This window comes from Gouania willdenowi, chromosome 1 (genome assembly GCF_900634775.1).
Source record: "Gouania willdenowi chromosome 1, fGouWil2.1, whole genome shotgun sequence".
Taxonomy (NCBI): domain Eukaryota; kingdom Metazoa; phylum Chordata; class Actinopteri; order Blenniiformes; family Gobiesocidae; genus Gouania; species Gouania willdenowi.
Window position 1 is genome coordinate 45,768,848 of NC_041044.1, and position 23,222 is coordinate 45,792,069.

General features: G+C 42.0%; 1 protein-coding gene across 3 annotated transcripts in view; it reads right to left on the reverse strand.

Moving 5' to 3' along the window:
• The window catches only part of LOC114478027 (CSC1-like protein 2), a 38,392-nt gene extending 15,623 nt beyond the window's left edge, over positions 1 to 22,769 (reverse strand). The window contains exons 1-10 of one of the 3 annotated variants that reach the window (XM_028470843.1): positions 22,593 to 22,769; positions 3,163 to 3,308; positions 3,007 to 3,086; positions 2,827 to 2,865; positions 2,098 to 2,188; positions 1,957 to 1,994; positions 1,734 to 1,876; positions 1,538 to 1,600; positions 1,217 to 1,268; positions 1,014 to 1,122 (exon numbers count right to left, since the gene is read on the reverse strand). In XM_028470843.1, the coding sequence (XP_028326644.1) occupies positions 1,014 to 1,122; positions 1,217 to 1,268; positions 1,538 to 1,600; positions 1,734 to 1,876; positions 1,957 to 1,994; positions 2,098 to 2,188; positions 2,827 to 2,865; positions 3,007 to 3,086; positions 3,163 to 3,300 (753 nt within the window). In that variant the 5' untranslated portion in view covers positions 3,301 to 3,308; positions 22,593 to 22,769. The remainder of the gene's footprint in view (positions 1 to 1,013; positions 1,123 to 1,216; positions 1,269 to 1,537; positions 1,601 to 1,733; positions 1,877 to 1,956; positions 1,995 to 2,097; positions 2,189 to 2,826; positions 2,866 to 3,006; positions 3,087 to 3,162; positions 3,309 to 22,592) is intronic. The other 2 variants (XM_028470925.1, XM_028471000.1) reach the window with 2 other exon arrangements.
• Positions 22,770 to 23,222: the final 453 nt, after the last annotated feature.

Genomic DNA, 23,222 nt, shown 5'->3' on the forward strand with positions numbered 1-23,222 from the left:
ATAAGCCGTTGTTTGATGAATATGATCCTGTTCTAAAGGTGTGTTCAGTCTTCAGTGATTATAGTGATTAAATCACCTGTAATTAATAACACTTTATGATCACTTCATCACTTTATCTCTTCAGTGACGTGACGAGTGGTGAATAATAATAATAATAAATGTGTCTGAGGAGACGTGTCAGCATCATAGGATGTCTGCATAGAGAGTCCTCCTGTTACACTGGATATAAACACAGTGACTGATGCTTCATATCTAATCATTTATATTGATTTTTAATGTAATATTATCACCAGAGTCATCTATACGTCATAAAATATGTCATAAAAAAAACACTGAAGCGGGACGCGAACCCACGACCCATCGCTTTCAAGAGCAGCGTCATAATTCACTGTGACATCATACCTTCATAGATGTATGATCTATAGATTTAACTGTATAATAATATAAAACAACAATTGAGCCTTAAAAGTGTATTAATTTAAATGATCATCTCCTCCTTTATATTATCTACAGGTTTGTATTCAGTGAACTTTACTACAGACGTCAGTAGATGTTTTAATGTAGATCAACCTCTCAGTGTGTTTCACTAAATGATCTACATCTACAATGTTAGAAAGAAAAATACTGTTTGATCAAAAAAACAAAAAAACATAAATCAACACAACATTAGTAATGATGTGAACACGTCTGTGGTGTGTGATGTCACTAATGTGTTTCAGAGAAAAGTGTTAAGGTTTATTAAAGTGTTCAGGTGGGCGGAGCCAGATAGAAACCCAGGGTTTCTTTGATAAAACCTGTCAGTGACCAGGTTTAGTTCATGGACAATGTTACCATGGTAACATACTCAGAGATAAACATACCTCATGTTTATGAATGAGATACTCAGAGTTTCATCATTTGATCCTCAACATACTCAGAGTTTGAACATAACCAGCTTTATGGAATAAACCTCAGGTCTGTAGTTAGTCTGGGTCTGTAGTTAGTCTGGGTCTGTAGTTAGTCTGGGTCTGTACCAGGTCGTCCTCCTTGTAGTGCATCTTGCTGGTGTGTCTCCTCATGCTATAAACTGTGAGCAGCAGATACATGAAGGCAAAGGAGGTATGGAGCCACAGCAGGTTGGTTCTGTTACACACAGAGAACACATGGTTACACAACAACAACAACAACAACAACAACAACAACAACAACAGTAGCAAAGGTTGTGTGTGTGGCTTACTCTGATTTCAGGTTTGCGATTGTTGTGCGTCCAAAACTGTAGGCGTTGTTTTCTGAAAAGACACATTACATTAATTAAAAAAACTTACACATCTACACACCTGAGGAACATCTGGGGAACATCTACACAGCTGAGGAACATCTACACACCTGAGGAACATCTACATACCTGAGGAACATCTGAGGAACATCTACACACCTGAGGAACATCTACATACCTGAGGAACATCTGAGGAACATCTACACACCTGAGGAACATCTACACACCTGAAGAACATCTACACACCCGAGGAACATCTGAGGAACATCTAAACTCTGTTACCTTCTTTTGAAGGAGGTCCAGGTGATCCACGTATAAGAAACACATCATTGCTGATGATTCGGACTGAACCAGAGACAATGAGTCAGGGGAGGAGGAGTTAAAGTAAGAGTAGGTGGGGTAAAGGTGAAAAGAGATGGCTTTGGTAGAAGGAGGTAGGGCTAAAGCAAGAGGAGGCGGAACAACTGGCGCTAGTTACCCAGCAGGTCTCCAGAGAAGTTGACGGGTAAAACGATGCCAACGGACAGAACGCCAACGACCACCAGGAGCCCAATGATGTGTCTCTGGAAGGACAGGTAGTGGACCGCATCTTCACCACACTTCTCCCTGATCTCCTCATCCCTGTGGGCAGAGTCACAGCATCAGGTGGGAGGAGTCAGAGCATTAGATGGGAGGAGTCAGAGGATTAAATAAAGATTTACTTTATCCTGAAGATCGCCGTCAGCCACGAGCAGAAACCCTGAAATACAACAAACACACAACTCAGAAACACACACTGTGTGTGTGTGTTATCAAGCTTTGTGTATCTGTGTATGTATGTGTGTGTGTGGGTGTGTCCTCACATTGTCTCTCTGGTCAAAGTCGACTGAACTGGACACTGACGTCAGTCGTTCGTAACGATCCGGTGTCTCCGTGTGCATCGCCGAGGCAACGCTGTGGACACACACAGAAACCTTTAGGAGAGGAAAGCCCCTGTGTGTTACGTGTGTGTATGTGTGTGTGGTCAAACATCAAACTGATCACCTGCTAGGGGCTAACCTAAGGGGAGGAGCTACGGACCAATCAGAGCTCAGCTTTCCACAAAGCTCAGGGGGCGTGTCCACACTAGGACTACAAGTATGGAGGTCACTGAACTACAAATAGGGAGGAGCTCTTTGATGTTTTTTACATCTTCGTGTTCCCCTTTTGTCTGTGATGCGTTCACTGTAATTGGACACCACAACGCTCTGTAACACAGGGTTGGACACGCTAACACGTCACGGGGGAACGACACACACTTAAACATGTGTGTGTGTTACCTTTTCACTGGCTCATAGTTAGCCCTGTCCCTCCTTCGGCTTCAGGTAGACATACAGAGAGCAGCTAGCATTAGCACCACATGTTAGCATTGCAGTGAGTTGATCACACACACACACAAACACACACACACAAAGAGTCCTTCCTCTCCTAAAGGGGCAGAGCCGATCAACATTCAGGCTCCTTAAATTCAAAGCCACTGCAACCAATCAGCAACAACCATCAGTCAAAGTAATGGTAGTTGACCAACCACACAGTGACACACAGTGACGTACTATTCCCATTGGTCGAGGTCTCTGGAGCATTTCCTTAGTCTTTGAGAAACAAACAGGATGTTAGGAGAACACACACACACATGCACACAAACACACACTCACACTCACACACACACACACACTCACACTCACACACACACACACACACACACACACACTCACTCACACACACACACACACCTGTCAGCGTCCGTAACCAGGGCCAGGCGTCCATAATCCCAGGCAACTTTCCTCAGGATGGAGAAGACAAACAGCAGCACCTGAAGAACAAACAACACGGTAACCATGGTAACAGGAAGTGTTATTAATGTGGTGATGAAAGACCAAGTGACGAACCAGGAAGCACATGAAGTCGAGGGCGAGCACGGTGGGAACCCCTCCGAAGGGTAAGCCCTGCAGCACAGTGCTGCGGATCCTGGCTGAGTAACAGTAATCCTTAGAGGAACAGTTCTCCTGACCGCTGCACGTCGCCATGGTTACACCTACACACACACAATAACAATATAATTATAATTATAACTACAACTGCAAGCAGTTATGAAAGGGGGCCAAGCCTTCCTGCACAACTCAGCCCCCAGGTTTTGAGGAGCCCCTGAAAGTACGTCATGAAGGATGACGGGCTCGTGGCGAGCATCAGGACACAGGCCAACGTGCCGTTTGCTGTGAAAAGGTGGATTTGAAGTTTTGGAAGATGTGATTTAAAGTGTGAAAGTTTCAGGCCAAAATGCGTTTGCACCCATTATAGCGCCACCTTGTGGTGCACTTTTTGGTATGGATGATCTGTGTGCTCTTCTATGGTTACCCTGTAAATTTCACAGCCCTCAACATAAAACTTCAGCTGAAATAAAGGTGTTTATTGTTTATTTATATGTTATGTAGTAATAAGCCACACCCACTTTGACCAATCGTGATTAACTTTGAGATACGGTCCCAGGAGCGTCCCAAGGTCATACCCACCAAATTTGGTCAAAATCGGCTGTGTCATTTATGAGATATAATTTTCTCATACTTGCAGCGCCCCCTAGAGGCTTAATTTATTTAAATCTGGCTCAAACCCCCACAGTCTCATGGCAACCAAGGATCTAAGAATTGGCGGTGTTAGCAATTATTTTGACCAAGATATGCAACAGTTTGCGTTTTTATAGCGAGCTAGAAAACTTTACTCGTTAATATTTTGCGCATATTTTTCCTGAACAATTTTTTTTGCTAAACTCTAGATCACGTCCAAATGAAGACTCTACGTGTCAAGTTTCACGCTGATTGGACAAAACCCCAAGGAGTAATTTGAAAAAGTAGGTTTTTGATATGTAGTGACTTACAAAGAGCAATGTGCTGTAGGAGTGGGCGTGGTCTATGTCAGAAGATGCGACTGTATGTCGGGAACATGTGGATATGAATTTTATAAAGATGTGAATTAAATTGTGAAAGTTAAAGGCCAAAATGTTTTTGCAATTATAGCGCCACCTAGTGGCGCAATTGTTGGTATGGGTGGTCTGTGTGGTCTTTTATATCTACCCTGTAAATTTCACTGCCCTCAACATAATAATTCAGCAGAAATAAATGTTTATTTATTTATGTGTTATGATGTCATTAGCCACGCCCACTTTGACCAATCGTGAATAACTTTGAGATATCGCCTCAGGAGGGACCCAACATCATACTCTCCAAATTTGGTAACAATTGGTCGTGCCATTTAAGAGATATAAATATTCATTATTTGTAGCGCCCCCTAGTGGTCTACATTATTCAAATTTGGCGCATTTCCTCACAGTCACATGACAACTATGGATCTCAGATTTGGTGTTGTTAGCATTTATTTTGACCGAGATATGTGCCAGTTTGCATTTTTATAGCTAGCTAAAAAAGTTTACTCGTTAATAATTTGCGCAAAATTTACTCGAACAAACTCAAAGGGTTAAAGTGGAGATTACGTCCAACTGAAGACTCTACGTTACTCTAAGTTTCACGCTGATTGGACAAAACCCCAAGGAGGAGTTTGAAAAAGTATGTTATCAAAATTTTGAGATTTTGCTCCGAGAAAAGCACCGCTTTTCCTAGGAACCGCGTATCCTTACATACGCGGTTCCCTGGCCCCCTAATAATAATAATAATAATAATAATAATCATAATAATAATAATAATAAAAATCCTTACGATTACAATATTTCAGATAATTTAAATTATTTTAGATCTTCCAGATCTTTCAGATCCTTAAGATCTTTCTAGATCTTTCAGGCAGTAGCTCAGTCCGTAGAGACAGGGGTTAGAAACCGGAGGGTGGCCGGTTCAAGTCCCAATGCTGACCAAAATACAGAAGTTGTTCTGGTAGCTGGAGAGGTGCCCTTGAGCAAGGCATCAAACCCCAACACTGCTCTGGTGTGCTTCCTTCATTGGTGAAGCAGCTCCACTGACACATTAATGCATGTTCACACGTCCTGTGTGTGTGTGATTCAGGTCTATGTGTGTGTGTGTGTGTGTGTGTGTGTGTGTGTGTGTGTGTGTGTGTGTGTGTGTGTGTGATTCAGGTCTATGTGTGTGTGTGTGATTCAGGTCTATGTGTGTGTGTGTGTGTGTGTGATTCAGGTCTATGTGTGTGTGTGTGTGTGTGTGTGTGTGTGAGATTCAGGTCTATGTGTGTGTGTGTGTGTGTGTGTGTGATTCAGGTCTATGTGTGTGTGTGTGTGATTCAGGTCTATGTGTGTGTGTGTGTCAGGTCTATGTGTGTGTGTGTGTGTGTGTGTGTGTGTGTGATTCAGGTCTATGTGTGTGTGTGTGATTCAGGTCTATGTGTGTGTGTGTGTGTGTGTGATTCAGGTCTATGTGTGTGTGTGATTCAGGTCTATGTGTGTGTGTGTGTGTGTGTGTGTGTGTGATTCAGGTCTATGTGTGTGTGTGTGATTCAGGTCTATGTGTGTGTGTGTGTGTGTGTGTGATTCAGGTCTATGTGTGTGTGTGATTCAGGTCTATGTGTGTGTGTGTGTGTGTGTGTGATTCAGGTCTATGTGTGTGTGTGATTCAGGTCTATGTGTGTGTGTGTGTGATTCAGGTCTATGTGTGTGTGTGATTCAGGTCTATGTGTGTGTGTGTGTGTGTGTGATTCAGGTCTATGTGTGTGTGTGTGATTCAGGTCTATGTGTGTGTGTGATTCAGGTCTATGTGTGTGTGTGTGTGTGTGTGTGATTCAGGTCTATGTGTGTGTGTGATTCAGGTCTATGTGTGTGTGTGTGTGTGTGTGTGATTCAGGTCTATGTGTGTGTGTGTGTGATTCAGGTCTATGTGTGTGTGTGATTCAGGTCTATGTGTGTGTGTGTGTGTGTGTGATTCAGGTCTATGTGTGTGTGTGTGTGTGTGTGTGTGTGTGATTCAGGTCTATGTGTGTGTGTGTGTGTGATTCAGGTCTGTGTGTGTGTGTGTGTGTGATTCAGGTCTATGTGTGTGTGTGTGTGATTCAGGTCTATGTGTGTGTGTGATTCAGGTCTATGTGTGTGTGTGTGTGTGTGTGTGTGATTCAGGTCTATGTGTGTGTGTGTGTGTGTGATTCAGGTCTGTGTGTGTGTGTGTGTGTGTGATTCAGGTCTATGTGTGTGTGTGTGTGTGTGTGATTCAGGTCTATGTGTGTGTGTGTGTGTGATTCAGGTCTATGTGTGTGTGTGTGTGTGTGTGTGTGTGTGTGTGTGTGTGTGTGTGTGTGTGTGTGTGATTCAGGTCTATGTGTGTGTGTGATTCAGGTCTATGTGTGTGTGTGTGATTCAGGTCTATGTGTGTGTGTGTGTGTGTGTGATTCAGGTCTATGTGTGTGTGTGTGTGTGTGTGTGTGATTCAGGTCTATGTGTGTGTGTGTGTGTGTGTGTGATTCAGGTCTATGTGTGTGTGTGATTCAGGTCTATGTGTGTGTGTGTGTGTGTGTGATTCAGGTCTATGTGTGTGTGTGTGATTCAGGTCTATGTGTGTGTGTGTGTGTGTGATTCAGGTCTATGTGTGTGTGTGTGATTCAGGTCTATGTGTGTGTGTGTGATTCAGGTCTATGTGTGTGTGTGTGTGTGTGTGATTCAGGTCTATGTGTGTGTGTGTGATTCAGGTCTATGTGTGTGTGTGTGTGTGATTCAGGTCTATGTGTGTGTGTGTGTGTGATTCAGGTCTATGTGTGTGTGTGTGTGTGATTCAGGTCTATGTGTGTGTGTGTGTGTGTGATTCAGGTCTATTGTGTGTGTTGTGTGTGTGATTTCAGGTCTATGTGTGTGTGATTCAGGTCTATGTGTGTGTGTGTGATTCAGGTCTATGTGTGTGTGTGTGTGTGTGTGATTCAGGTCTATGTGTGTGTGTGTGTGTGTGTGATTCAGGTCTATGTGTGTGTGTGTGATTCAGGTCTATGTGTGTGTGTGTGATTCAGGTCTATGTGTGTGTGTGTGTGTGTGTGTGATTCAGGTCTATGTGTGTGTGTGTGATTCAGGTCTATGTGTGTGTGTGTGTGTGTGTGTGTGATTCAGGTCTATGTGTGTGTGTGTGTGTGTGTGTGAGAAACATGTCACTAAAAATAACAGTGATTAATAAAGTAATTAAAATTAAATTAAATTAAAATTATTTAGATCATTTTAGATCCTTCAGATCAATGATTCTCAACTATTGGATTGGGACCCAAAAGTGGGTCGCGGACCTGAACTGGGAATGAATATATGCTCAATGTCTCTCATGTTGGACTTGTCTCTTATTTTGAAAGAAACTTTTTTTTTGACAGGCATGCAGTGAAATGCATGTTTCACATTAAAATATACATAATCCTTTTTAAAACATAAATCTATATCTGTGACTTCAGCAGATAGTTTTTGAAAAACTGAATTTGGTCCTGAATTGGGTTGCAAAATAATGACTGTGGCAAAATGTGGGTCCCAGGGTGAAACCAGTTGAGAACCCCTGCTTTAGATCCTTCAGATCCTTTAGATCCATTAGATCCTTTAGATCTAAAGGATCTACTTTGTACACACACTTTCAATTTTAATACCAAATTTTGTACCTGCTTGTTTCAGGAGAGTCTTTGGTCTATTACAACATCTAAGGTTTGACATCCTCAACTTACTTTAATAAAGTTAGATTTATGTTTAGTTCAAGGTTTGGTTCAGAACATAAACAATGATTAGTTCCAACTGAGAATTTGCAATTTTGTTATTTGCGTGTGAGCGATAAACAGTTGAGTCATCTGCATACATGAACTAATAGATGAATATCAGTGGTCCAAGACCACTTCCCTGTTTTACATCTGAAACAATCCCATTAAAATACACAGTTCGCCTCCTGTCACTTCAATAACTATGAGTTCATTGTAATGTAGCTTCAAAAAAACCATAACATTTAAATTTTTGATCTATTATGTCACACGCAGTCCTACTGTTAGTTTCCTCTCATCCATAGCTTTGAACCAACCATGTGTGACAAGGCAGAACAATGGGTTCTATTCACACAGGAACATGACATCATTCCCACTGAAATGTCAGGAGGCTGTTTACTTCTGCCGATCGCTGAACGCTAACAACCTCACCGCTCGGTTTAGTTAATATTTGCTTTTTATTATCACGTCTTTTAGCTGTTATATTGTTTTACTATTGGTGTCTCTTCTTATGTTCAATACGACATGTGAGCAAGCAAAGCTTTGTCCTCTAAAACGCATCGACAGCAGTTCCTTCCACCGCTGCTGTGTGGCGCTCTGCACCTCCTACTTTACATTTAAGTTGAAAATAGTATATGATATGGAAGTGTATAGTGCACCCCATAATCATGTTTAGCCAGCTGTTAAATTTAGCATTTAGTGTCTTTAAATGGGTTCATATTTTATTCTGTAAACTGTGGGATGTTGTGATGTCAGAAGTGGGTTACCAGTCGACATTGACGAGAAATAATGCTTCATTCAGTATAAATATATATATATATATATATATATATATATATAAAACTCTTCTCACAACATCATTATATTTGTGTGGATTTACAATAATTTGATCGCAAGTTAATATGAGGTCATAGCGTCTGTTTGGCTGAATCCAATACATACGTGTGCTGTGATTAAACAGCTCATGGGAAACATTATAGGAGGTCAATGAAAGTGATCAGCATAAATCTCTATGTCAGGGCTCGAGACTGCGACTAAAATGGTCGCATATGCAACTATTTTTTTCAGTGTGTGTGAGTGAAAATTTCATCTGGTCGCATCTGTGCGAGTGCGTAGCGTGACCTTATTTTGAAAACACAAAAGGAGGAAACTTCCTCATCCTGTTGAGTCTTCCTCCTGTGACTCAGGGTCTGACATGGACGCTACATGCTGCTGAGTCATCAACACTGGGGAGAGACACAAAGACCCTTTTATTAATCACTAGCAGCACAATTACTACATTTGGACTTTTTCCTTCATTAAGGCTGAAATGTGATTAAATGATGTAGTGATGATTTTTTCAGGGCAGCTCTGAGTTGTTGAAAGTAGTTTTTAAAGTAAATCACATTCAGGACACTGTCTCTTTAAGAATGTGTAAACAGCCCCGTTAGCTGCAGCAGCAGCAGAGTTAGTTAAAGAAACACATGCAGTGTTTCCTCAAACATCTCTCAGTGTTTAACACTCACAACTGATAGAGTTTAACAGACAGACACTAACACGGAGGAAGCAGCATAGCTAACTTTGTGTGTCTGGGGGGAGGGGGAGGAGCGCATACTTGTGACCTGTTTAAGCTCTTAATAATTATTTGGTGTCTGTAATGCTGACATGATGACTAGTAAACCGTGTGATTTGGCAGAGAATAAACCTGTGGATGTTCTGTGTTTGGACCATAGACATATGACACAGACACGGCACTGCAAGGGTTCAAATGTGAACTACAGATGGTTCTACAATCTCCGTGATTTGGGAGAGTTTTAATCCATAATGATCTAATATTGTCAGATCACACACCCTTATACAAACATGAGTGAGAGAGAAAAAGACACACAAATTGTTAGTTTTTGCGCGCACACACAAACAAACAATATAAACAGTGAACAAAACTGGGTAGTTATGTACATTTTAGATGACATCTGACCTCTAGAAACTTTCTTTCTGAAATGTTGACGACTCGGTGTGTGTTGTGTGAAGTGTCGTTAGACACGGCTCGTCAAGACCCGCCTTAAGTTGCTTTTGATTGGTTTATTATTGTGTGATACCTGCCGTGGTTGGTTAGATTTAGGCACAAGGAGACATGGGATTGGTTATCTCAGTCAGTCAATAAGAGTTACTCAAGCTACAGCAAGCCATGAGGACCAAAGGTCATTATCATGAAAAAAATAAATAGAGTATTGAATGGGGAAATATAAGCGTGAGAAAAGTGTGGTGTGTGGTGTGAGAATGCCTCAAAATGTGTGACTGTCACTCTCATAGCGTGAGGCTTGGTAGCTCTGCAACACAAGACGTATCACAGATACAAGTACTTTGCGGGTCATGCCAAAAAAAAAAGGCTACGTCAAGAGGAAACACGACGAATCTCCACAGCTACCTTCAACACAACCACAAGGAACTTTATGCTGTATATTTAGTATAAAACTCTACAGACAATTCCAAATTTGCAAATGAGCATTAATGCAAGTTTCGCTTCTGTCGCTCATTATGAGAAAACTTTGAAGCGACACAAAGCTTTAACTACAGCCATTACGCGATATATAGCAAAATGCACATTCTCCGTTAATGTTGTGTGTAAAGAGGGTTTGTTTGGAAATAATACAAGAGTTCAACCAAAGATATCAAGAGCCCTCTCTAACCTATTTTACCCAAGTTGCCATTACGGAGATGTACGACATGTGAAGTCTGTAAAAGCAGAGCTTAGTGAAGTGGACTTTTACGCTAGCACCACTGACTTGTGGTCCAGTTAAACTACTGAGCTCTATATGAGCTTCACTGTTCACTTTTTCACAAGCACATTTCAACTCCGTACACGCTTCCTGGAAGTCGCCTACTTTCCCGACTCACATACCGGTGAAAACATTGCTGCTGCCCCGCGGGATGTTTTCAGCAACTGGAACTTGCCTGAACACAAACAAGTGGTCGTCACAACCGACAATGGAGCGAATGTGGTGACGGCTGGTGAGTCATCGCTTACATCTGGCCATTGGTGAGTGTTTATAATAAGGCTGTGGCTATTGCTATGGGGGCTATCATTCTGATGCGCCCCACATTAGCTAGTTTAGGTGACTTGTACACCCTAATCCTAACCATCATATTTATTTTTAACTAGATAAAAATGACTAGTTGACAATAAAGTGGTTTATGGGGTAGTTAAAAATAAATATTAGCTAACATGAAACTGAAAGTTGAACTGACTGAAAGTCACCTAGTCACTTCATCTAAACTACCCAAAGAGGGGCGCATCGGAACTATAGTCCCCGGGTCTATCGTTCCGATGCATCATAACAATAGCCTTTGACATATCAATATTCTTAATGTGTTATAACAATTAAGTGACCACATTTAACTTTACAATGTTTCTGTAAGTTACATTTATTTTGCATTTATTTATGTATTTATTTCAGTAAAAAATGCATTTAGATTAAGCTTTTCTTGTATTTGTGTGTTTTGTTTCAGAGAATGCAGTCAAAGGTGATGATGGCATTACAAGAGCTGTTGGACTTTGCAAGAAGTTGGTGGTCCACTTCTCCCATAGTTGGAAGGAGAAGACTGCCCTGAAAAATACACAGAGACCACAACCTCCAGAGCATGCTTTGATGACAGAATGCTCTACCAGGTGGGGATCCAGACAACAGATGATACAGAGTTCTTGAGCAGCAGAAAGCCCTGAGTGACGTCTTGTCAGCTGATAGGAAGTCAAGACATTTGGTTCCAACTTGGCAGGATGTGGATGTACTGGAATCCATAAACCAGGCATTGCAGCCTCTACAAGAATCCCCACTGATGCCCTTTGAAGTGAAAGCTACGTTAGCATTTCATATGGGAAACAAACACTACACATTTTCAACACTTCAGTCCTTGCTGCAAAAGAACTAGACAGTGATTTGACAAAATCCATTAAGAAGAAGATCCTGGACTACTTAATGTCAAAATACGTTGACAACCCAACCACACAAGAACTGCTGTATATGGCCTGCCTCACGGACCCTCGGTTTAAAGCAGGGTACATCAGCAGGGACAACTTGCATGACATCAAAGCCAGAGTGATTTCAGAAACTGAAAATACATCTGTATCCCAGCGAGTAGCTGACCATCAGAGACACTTTCCAGTACATCTGGTAATGTGGTTACATGCTAACGCACTGGTTTAAAACCGGCCAATGTCAACATGTTGGTTTTCCTGGCCAAAAACCTGAAGTAGTTTACTTTTAGTCTTGAGGTTTACTCAAATATTATATTATTTGTTGTTGTAATAATTGCACTCAGTGAAGGCCTGAACGTGTTGTGTTTATTTAAATGTTTTTTATTTAATTTAGTAAATGCCTGGTCATGTTAAGTTCACAGATATTCATATTTTGGTTCCAAAACAACAAAGGAATGTTTTCAATGATTAGTTGTAAAGCTTAAGTTTACAGATTTTATTTTCCCAGGTACAAAAACTGAATGTTGAAGTTTGAGGGGATTTGTTTAAGCTTTTTTAAAGCTTCAGAAAATATTGCCAATTTGCATGAATAGTATATGTGCACATATTAATGTGTTGTAATGCAAAAAAAATGTTGGCAATATTCGTAATACCTGAGTATTTTTTGTCTGTAGAATACAGTAAAACACAACTCCAGTAATAGAGTTTTGATCTTTACTTTGTTAATAATTTTTTCATATGTTTATGCAGATTACATTTTTAGGTGAAAGAAAAAAAAAATTGCAATAATATCGTTATCACAATACTAGACACCCATATTGCAATAATTTCCAATATCGTGCAGCCCTAGTTTTTACCTGTGAAATGCGCTCTATAAATAAACTCTGGTCCTTCTGCTGCAGTAGAAACTTAAACTACACTGAAACTTCTGCATTCAGAACAGTTCACTGATGAAACACAGCAAAGAGAGTTTGTGATGCATTGTTGAACGGTAAGACATTCAAATAATGGATATTATTATTATTATTATCATCAACGTATATAAACTCATTAACGTGAGCATTAAAGCATATTAGTGGATTATCCCCCTAAACTAGTAGATTAAAGAATAAATAGCAGATAACAGTCACGTTACTGAATAAAGTAACACACAGCGTTAATTATAATAATATTAATGTCATTTCATCCAACCATGTGCAATTAGAGAAAATAAGTTTGAAAAAAAAAATGAAATAAATAAATAGAATAAAATACTTTAAAACTTGATTTATTTTTGCTGTAGTAAATTAAATGAATGAATTAAATATAACTTTAGGACATATGATTGTACAGTGATGAGTGAAAAATGAGGAATGGATTTTACGAGCTAAGATGATAAATTTAACGTTAAACAACAACAAAGAAGAACGCTATTTTTGTGATATTGCTATGAATTCATACTGCATATTAGACATTTCTAAACAGCAAGCTTAAGCAAAAAGTTAATTTATGGATTTAATTTTTGAAGGTTTGTGTTTCTCCTCGCTGTAAATATCAATGATCAATCAATAATTATGATCATGGCAGAGGGAAAGGGAAGTTAAAACAATCTGAAATTAGTGCTGACTCAAGTAAATCACCTTTATTATACATTATAACAATCTGTTCCTTAAGTCTCTAAATTATTGAAACAATTAAAAACATCTAAAAAATAAAATTACAGAAAATGAAATAATCATTTAATATACATTTCAATAAATAAGTGCATCCCATTCTGTCTGTTGTCTGTAGAAGTGATGGGTCTAGACCTGATGATGAAACTAGGATCAGCTCATGGTTTTAATGTCCAGGGAGGGGCGTGTCCACTCTGTATGGACTTAAAGAAGAAGAAATAAAAGAAGAGTTAGATGATGTCATGTTCATCAAAAGGAAAACTGAAAGTGATGGAGATAAATATGATCAGATGGACACACACACACAAAGTTTAAACAAACACATAAATATTCTGTCCTAAACTGTCTCACACATTAAAATCATCTATTTACACTTATATTAATGTACACAAAGACTAGCTCCACAAAATCAGAACATTTATTGATCCATAAATTAAACTGATCTTACCTTTATAGGCTCAGTTTCCTCCTTTGTTTTTAAATCCATTTGAACCTCCATTCATGGTGGTTTTTATCATCAGAGAGTCTTTCATTTTTAATAAATCCACCGTTATTTGGTCTGTTTTAATCTTTCTTTCTCACTCACTTGGTTCTCTCTGTTCCTTGTGTCGATTTCGTCAAAACAAAGCAGCATCTTTAATGTTTCCGTTACGTGTGAGTAAAATTACCACAATGTACCGACACTGGCTGTAAAGAGCAACTTCTTATCTTTTATAAACTGGTGGAATTTCTCCGATAGAACAAATATGAGCAGAGTTACAGTTATTTAAATTAACGTGATGCGTTCAGGGGCCCTGGGAAACCCAGTCCGTGAAAAGAGCACGTGTCTGGGTAAATCTTGGTTTATAGTTACACTACGCAACAGAAAATATGAAATTAACAGAATGTACTGTCAACAACAAACCCAGAGTCGCTTAATGGTGACGTAACGCCATACGTGTGTCATAAATTAACGTGATGATGTGTTTCTCTGTGGGAACCGAGTTGAGCTGGTGATCACGTCCGTTCTACCGTGTCAGGGAGGGGGTACAGGGAGGGGGGGATTCCTGCTGTGAGCTTAGAACGGCCCAGTTACCAGTGTGAGTTCACCCTAAGTCTTTGTATAAAAATACTTTAACAGGACAACAATGATGTGCAGAGCTGCAGTAATGTTGGCTTCATACAATAATAATAATAATAATAACCACTGCACACACCACCAGAGAAGCTTCCAGTGAATAATTTACAAATAAAACAAAGTTCACTGATGGTGACGTTGAGATCTCAATGTCACCATCAGTGAACTTTTTTTTTTTTTTTGTAAATTATTCACTGGAAGCTTAGATATTGTGTGACAAAGATATCAAAGTTTGTTGTTTTGAGAAGAGTCATATTTATGATTAAAAGTTATGATTGTATTATATTCTAAAGTTTGGGTAATGGCGCCGGCATGAGCGGCAGCCTCTCTAGCAGCTCCGTGCACTCTCGCACTTTTTCTCCCTTCTATTTTTTACTTCGTGGTATTTTTGTTACTTTCTTGGTTTCTCTGGAAAGGTATTACTCTATCCTATGGATATGGATTCTTCTACGCCGAGACTCGTTTACTCGAGGAACTTTCTACACGCTCTGAGAGCAAAGTCCCGCAAGGGTGTGGTTCCATGTTTACCTGACGACGTAAGGAAGCCGTACCGAGGCTGCAGAGCCGGCGCTTTGCTAAAAGCTAAGCGGCTAGCAAAGAAGTGGAGATACAAGCCTCCGGTACCGTCGATGATCATGGGAAACGTTAACTCACTACCGAATAAGATCGACGAACTGGCTGTGCTGACAAAGAATGTCAAGACCTACAGGGAGTGCAGTTTACTGTGCCTCACTGAAACGTGGCTAACAGCTAGCATCCCAGATGCTAACGTGGAGCTACCGGGCTTCAGCACAGTCAGAGCGGACAGAGACACTAGAGCCTGTGGGAAGCGCAAAGGAGGAGGACTCGCACTGTATGTAAACAAACGGTGGTGTAATCCTGGGCATGTGAGCGTTAAAATCTCCCACTGTTGCAGGGACATTGAACTTTTGGCTGTAAATTTACGTCCCTACTACGTGCCGCGGGAGTTCAGCCACGCCATTGTTGTCACTGTTTACATTCCTCCGCGCGCCAACGCGGTGGCGGCGTGTGACGTCATCCATAGCGCTGTAGCTAAACTACAAACACAGCATCCTGAGGCTCTAATGCTTATCTCTGGGGACTTCAACCATGCTACACTGGACAAAACACTGACTGCTTTCCACCAGTATGTGGACTGTAACACCAGGGGAAATAAGACTCTAGATCTAATGTATGCAAACGTTAAGGATGCATACAGTGCCATCCCCCTGCCTGCACTGGGGAAAGCAGACCACAGTCTCGTCCTGATCAAACCTCACTACACACCAAAAGTGAGGAGGTCACAAATAACCACACGCTCATTCAGGAAGTGGTCTCCTGAAGCTGAGCAGGCTCTGAAAGACTGCTTTGAGACCACTGACTGGGATGTATTGCAGGAGTCTCACAATGACAACATGGAGGAGATGGTTGACTGCACTACGGACTATATAAACTTCTGTATGGACGTTGTTGTTCCAGTAAGATCTGTGCGCTGCTTCGCTAACAACAAGCCCTGGATAACCAGTGACATCAAAGGCCTCCTGAACCAGAAGAAGAAGGCCTTCAGAGATGGTGACACACAGGAGCTCAAGCGGATACAGAAGGAACTCAGAGTCCAGCTCAGAGAGGGGAAGGAGCAATACAGAAGGAAAATAGAACAGAGGATGCAGAACAACAGCATGAGGGAGGTATGGGAGGGGATGAAGACCATCACTGGCTGCAGCTCAAAGAAAGGAGCCCCCATTGAGGCTGATGTGGGAAGGGCAAACCAGTTAAACCAGTTTTTTAATAGGTTTGATCTCCCTGCACCTACGAGCACAGCAACCCCCACCCACCCAACCCCACAAGCCATCTCCAGCACAGAAGAGGACACCTCCCCCCCCCCCACTCACACCACCCACCATCACAGCAGCTCAGGTATGTGGAGAGCTGAGGAGGCTACGCCCTGGCAAAGCTGCAGGTCCAGATGGAGTCTCCCCCAGACTACTGAAGACCTGTGCGCAGGAACTGGGACACCCCCTACAGCGTATCTTCAACCTGAGCCTGGGACAGGGGAGGGTTCCCCAGCTGTGGAAGACATCCTGCATCATTCCAGTCCCCAAGAAACCACATCCTGGGGAGCTGAACAACTTCAGGCCGGTCGCCCTGACGTCCCACGTGATGAAGACCATGGAACGGCTGCTGCTCCATCACCTGAGGCCACAGACCCACCACGCTCTCGACCCTCTGCAGTTTGCTTACAGGGAGAAGGTTGGAGTAGAGGATGCCATCATCTTCTTGCTTCACCGTTCTCTTTCTCACCTGGACAGAGGCAGTGGTGCTGTGAGGATTACATTTTTGGACTTCTCCAGCGCCTTTAACACCATCCAGCCTCTGCTCCTCAGGCACAAACTGTCAGAGATGGGAGTAGGATCAGACCTGGTGGCATGGATTACAGACTATCTGACTGGCAGACCTCAGTACGTCCGACTGGGGGACTGCAGGTCCGACAATGTTACCAGCAACACTGGAGCACCGCAGGGAACTGTGCTCTCTCCGGTCCTGTTCACCCTGTACACGTCCGACTTCCAGTACAACTCGGAGCTCTGCCACGTGCAGAAGTTCGCGGACGACACAGCCATCGTTGGCTGTATCAAGAGTGGACAGGAGGAGGAATACAGGGAACTGATCCAGGATTTCGTCACGTGGTGCGACTTTAACCACCTGCTCCTCAACGCCACCAAGACCAAGGAGATGGTGGTGGATTTTAGGAGAACCAGGCCACACCTTGAGCCTGTCAACATCAAAGGTGACTGTGTGGAGGTGGTTCACACTTACAAATACCTGGGAGTGCAGCTGGATGACAAACTGGACTGGACTGCCAACACAGAGGCCCTGTGCAGGAAAGGACAGAGCTGTCTGTACTTCCTCAGAAGGCTGGCGTCCTTCAACATCTGCAAGAAGCTGCTGCAGATCTTCTACCAGTCTGTAGTAGCGAGCGCCCTCATGTATGCAGTGGTGTGTTGGGGGGGCAGCCTCAAGAAGGAGGACGCTGGACGCCTGGACAAACTGGTGAGGAAGGCAGGTTCTGTTGTTGGCACAGAGCTGGACAGCCTTACATCTGTGGCAGAGAAACGGACTCCGAACAGGCTACTGTCCATCATAGACAATCCACACCATCCACTGCACAGCGCCATCTCCAGGCAGAGGAGCAGCTTCAGTGACAGACTGCTGTCATTGTCCTGCTCCACTGACAGACTGAGGAAATCGTTCCTCCCCCACGCCATGCGGCTCTTTAACAACTCTGGGGGGGGGGGGGGGGGGGTAAAATCAACCATAGAACACTGGACTTAATGCTAATCACACCATGCACACTCTGTCACACACGCACTTTATCACACACACACACACACACATCTACAAGTTGGACTCTAAGTATGTACAAACTGACCATTACGCAACTGTATCTTACACACTGTCATCTGCACAACTGCACTTGAACTGGACTGGCAGACACTATACTGTATTTCGTTTTTATACCATTATATTTTACCTTAGTACTTTTTTTGCACTGTTTTAAATTTTTACATTGTACTTTCCCTGCATGCCCCTGTGTTCCCATACCTGTAAGCTGCTGGAACTGTGGAGATGAATAAAGTATCTATCTATCTATCTATCTATCTATCTATCTTTAATTATCTGGCTCGTCTTCCTTTCTTTCTGTTCACAGCATAACTTTATATTTAGTTCTACAAAATGTGTTTACAGCTAATTTTACTGATTATTGTTACACATCATCCTGTATGTGTATTATATACAGTATAAATGTGTAGATTTAACTGTTAGAGAAACCATTTGATGATGAGGGGTTTGAGTAAAACCCATAATTCCATGGTAATGTTGAGGGTATAAACATGCATATAAACACATTACTGGTATATTAACACATATAAACCAAAACATATAGAAATGGGACATTTTACGGCTGTAAATGTGTAACATATTACTGGTATTTTGAGAACAGGACACGTGTAGATTTATGATCAATTCATTATAGTTGAACAGGACTAACAGGAACTCCACATACTGATAATTGGTATTATCACATGTTCACTAACACGACACGACCTAAGAAGAGAAATAAAATAAGATTAAAATAAATAAATAGTTTACAGTCTTGTTCCAGGTTCTGCTGTCATAATATTCCCATCCTTGTACTTCCAATGTTTAAATGTTTTGTTTTTAAGGTTCATGTTACATTTTGCAAAAGGTTGCACTTTATTTCTGGCTTATTGATTTTTGTTTGGAAAATTATTACCTTTCTTTCAGATATTTCATTTATTTGGGCTTATATTTGTGATGTTCTGTTTATGGTTACATTTAGATGAATAAATTAATACACTACACTTTGCTCCTCAAGACACTGTGTTTGTTTTCATTCTACAGAGTTAGTGAGTATGTGTCCCAGAACACTGAAACACCATATATATATATATATATATATTATTTATACATTAGCAGCAGTACAATGTCCCATTTCCATTTTTTCTGGTTTCTATGGGTTAATATACCAGTAATATGTGTTTATATGTATATTTATACCCTCGGAAATACCCGGATAGACCTGATGATGAGCTGCTACACTCCGTTACTGTCCCACTGTCGGCTGAACAAAGAGAAGTCCTGACGGTCATGTTGTCCTCTTCCTCCATGAGTTCTCTGTGGTGTTGTTCATATATATCAGGAAACGACCACTTCTGACACCGCTATCATTGTGGAATGCAGATGTTTATGTGCCGTAAAGCGTCGCGCGGTACCAACGTCATCACATTTTGCGCGCGGGTCGAGTTGTGCGTGCGCATGCGCGGCCAACCGTGCTAGTCTAGCACGCTGTTTGGACCACCTCTTCTAGCAGGACCATCGGGCCGTTACCCCCCTGTGGTGCAGTTCACACCTACGCAGGCCAGACAATGGCCCCCCATGGTTTCACACATGTACAGAGCTGGTTAGGAACGGCCCTGGTTACCAGTGTGAGTACACCCTTAGAGACCCTCAGTGAGATTTAAAGCACACACAAGTTTAAAATAGGCCAACAATGTTAAATATTGTTATTGATGCCAAATTACCAAAAATTCCAGTGATGTAAATTGATTTGAACAAGCCACCAGTGACTTGTGGGGTACGAATTCAGTCTGACATGAATCACGTGACGGTGAAGGATTTTGGGCTTCTGTTGTCGCACCTCTCTCTATACGGCTCTGGGGGGCGCCATTGCTCCGTAGGGGAGCAAAATATACAACGTCCTGGGCCCCTACGCTCAACAGCGCTGGCAAGAACCCTTGGGTGTGTGTGTGTGTGTGTGTGTGTGTGTGAGAGAGGACATAAAGGCTCAGATCTGATGAGTCATGCAGCTGCTGCATCGCCATGACAACAGAAGATAAGGGGCGGGGCTACTGTATGACAGTTAGACACACTGACAAACAATATACAACTATACACTGAACACACAAACACATCCAGTGTCTGTGTGTGTGTGTTTGTGAATTGACACACACTGACGTCACATCATCGTGTGTGTGTGTGTGTTCCTAAGATAACACCCCCCCCCCCCCCCCCCGGTGTCCTGTGGTCTTAGTCCTAATCTTGAAGGATTCAGACCCTAACCCTCTTAGAGCCTAGCTAGTTTATCACCGTTAGCTTCACCTAACCAAACATTGTCTGTCAGAAGCTGTCCTATGAATCTAGACATCAACTCACTAAGTTAAACAAGGTGATTTCAGCCCGACTAAGTGCGCGCTCCTGTGACAGGGGGCGGAGTTAGCAGCGTCAGACCAATCACAATCACAGAGAAACTGGAGAGCAACTATTGATGAATAATTATTTTAAAATATGAAGAATTAAAATCCATAATTCAGGTAAAAAACAAAACTGTTGCTGCAGTAAAAGCATAAAGTAATTAATGCAGGAATTGATGAATGTTAATGATTAAATTAGTGAGATTATAAACAAAGAATAAACAGACACTGATCACTTTCTCTTTGATCTTGTCTGTGTCTCTGATGCTGTGTTCAAACAGATCTACATCATAAGGTGGAATATATCTATATTTATATTATCTACAGGACTGAGGCTCTCAGCGTCACCACACAATACATTAATTAATTAATTAATTAACTTATTGATTTATGGGTCTGATGTGATGGTGATTAAAAGATAAATATTCTCTAAGTTACCATGGTGATTTAAAATAAGTTACCATGGTGATTCAGTCTAAGTTACCATGGTGATTCAGTCTAAGTTACCATGGTGATTTAGTCCAAGTTGCCATGGTTATTTGGTCTAAGTTACCATGGTGATTCAGATCCATAAGACGTTATCCAACTTCATAGCACAGGCCCTTAAAGTCCACGTAGAAGCTCTTTGTTGGTGTGTGTAAACATTTGAGTTGTTTCAGTTATCTGTGCTGTCATTGGTCAGTCATGGATCCTTTGATCTCACTGTGAGACAGAGGACAGTGACGGACACACAGGAGGATTACACATCATAATCCCTCATCACACAACAGCTAGCCTCTTAACATCTTAGCATGTTAGCAGCTAGCTTCTGAACATCTAGGCATGTTAGCAGCTAGCCTCTTAACATCTTAGCATGTTAGCAGCTAGCTTCTGAACATCTAGGCATGTTAGCAGCTAGCCTCTTAACATCTTAGCATGTTAGCAGCTAGCTTCTGAACATCTAGGCATGTTAGCAGCTAGCTTCTTAACATCTTAACATGTTAGCAGCTAGCCTCTTAACATCTTAGCATGTTAGCAGCTAACTTCTGAACATCTTAACATGTTAGCAGCTAGCCTCTTAACATCTTAGCATGTTAGCAGCTAACCTCTTAACATCTTAGCATGTTAGCAGCTAACCTCTTAACATCTTAGCATGATAGCAGCTAGCCTCTTAACATCTTAGCATGTTAGCAGCTAGCCTCTTAACATCTTAGCATGTTAGCAGCTAGCCTCTTAACATCTTAGCATGTTAGCAGCTAGCTTCTAAACATCTTAACATATTAGCAGCTAGCCTCTAAACATCATAGCATGTTAACAGCTAACCTCTTAACATCTTAGCATGTTAGTAGCTAGCTTTTTAACATCTTAGTATATTAGCAGCTAGCTTCTTAATATCTTAGCATGTTAGCAGCTAACCTCTTAACATCTTAGCATGTTAGCAGCTAGCCTCTTAACATCTTAGCATGCTATCAGCTAGCATCTTAACATCTTAGCATGTTAGCAGCTAACCTCTTAACATCTTAGCATGTTAGCGGCTAGCCTCTTAACATCTTAGCATGTTAGCAGCTAGCCTCTTAACATCTTAGCATGTTAGCAGCTAGCCTCTTAACATCTTAGCATGTTAGCAGCTAGCCTCTTAACATCTTAGCATGTTAGCAGCTAGCCTCTTAACATCTTAGCAGCTAACATCTTAGCATGTAACCTAAAGGGGCCACATCAGCTCCATCACTTCATCACTTCATCACACACACACACACACACACACACACACACACACAATACAACAACACACAACAACAACAAACACACACACAAACGAAATGATGTGAATTGAATGGTAAGGGAACACACACGCGCACACACACACGCGCGCACGCGCGCGCACACACACACGCGCGCACGCGCGCACACACACACACACCTGTCAGGTGTATAATGGGGGATGGGTTTATCTCGGCGCGCGGACACCGCAGCAGTCCCGTTATATAACACACACACACACACACACACACACACGCTCACGCGCACGCACGCACGCACACACACACTCTCTCTCACACACTCTCTCTCACACACACACACACACACACACAGAGGATGCTAGCGGCGGCTCACACAGGCTGAGATCAAAGAGACTACCTCGCGCTGACCGGATGTTTAAACCAATTATAATAAAGCCGGGGCTCACCTGAGCGCGTGCCCGTGCGCGCTCCGGTCCGTGTCCGTGCGCGCTCCGGTCCGTCGGTGTCTTACAGACCGGAGCGTCGGTATCTCCAGTAACGTCCGTACCGCAGCATCCCGCTCACACTGCAGCAGGTCACCGAGAAAATGGAGACGGTGTCACCGGGAAAAACTACCGAATACCACCGGTAGGGGGCCGGACACTGACCTTCACAATAAAAGAACCACACAGGACATTATTGTGAAAGGACGACCGACACACACACGCACACACACACACACACACACAGTGATGTATTGTGAGACAGTTGAAATAAATATTTCAGTGTTTCTTAATGTTAGCTTTAAACGTGTGTTCACATGACGTCACATGAGTCACTGCGATGCTAAATCATGTTCGTAGCAGAAACTATTGGTACCAGGACTAAACACACAGAGACAGACAGGGAGCAACACACACGTCTTCCTGTCTATGGACTGAGTTACTAGTTACTAAACATTAAAATATCTTACTCTGTCCTGTTCAATTAAAAGATCTGAGAAGAAGGGAGAGAAAACTTTACACATTAAAATAATATATGGTTTCACACTGTTTTCTCCTCCCTCTAAACTTTATAAACCATTACAACACTATCTA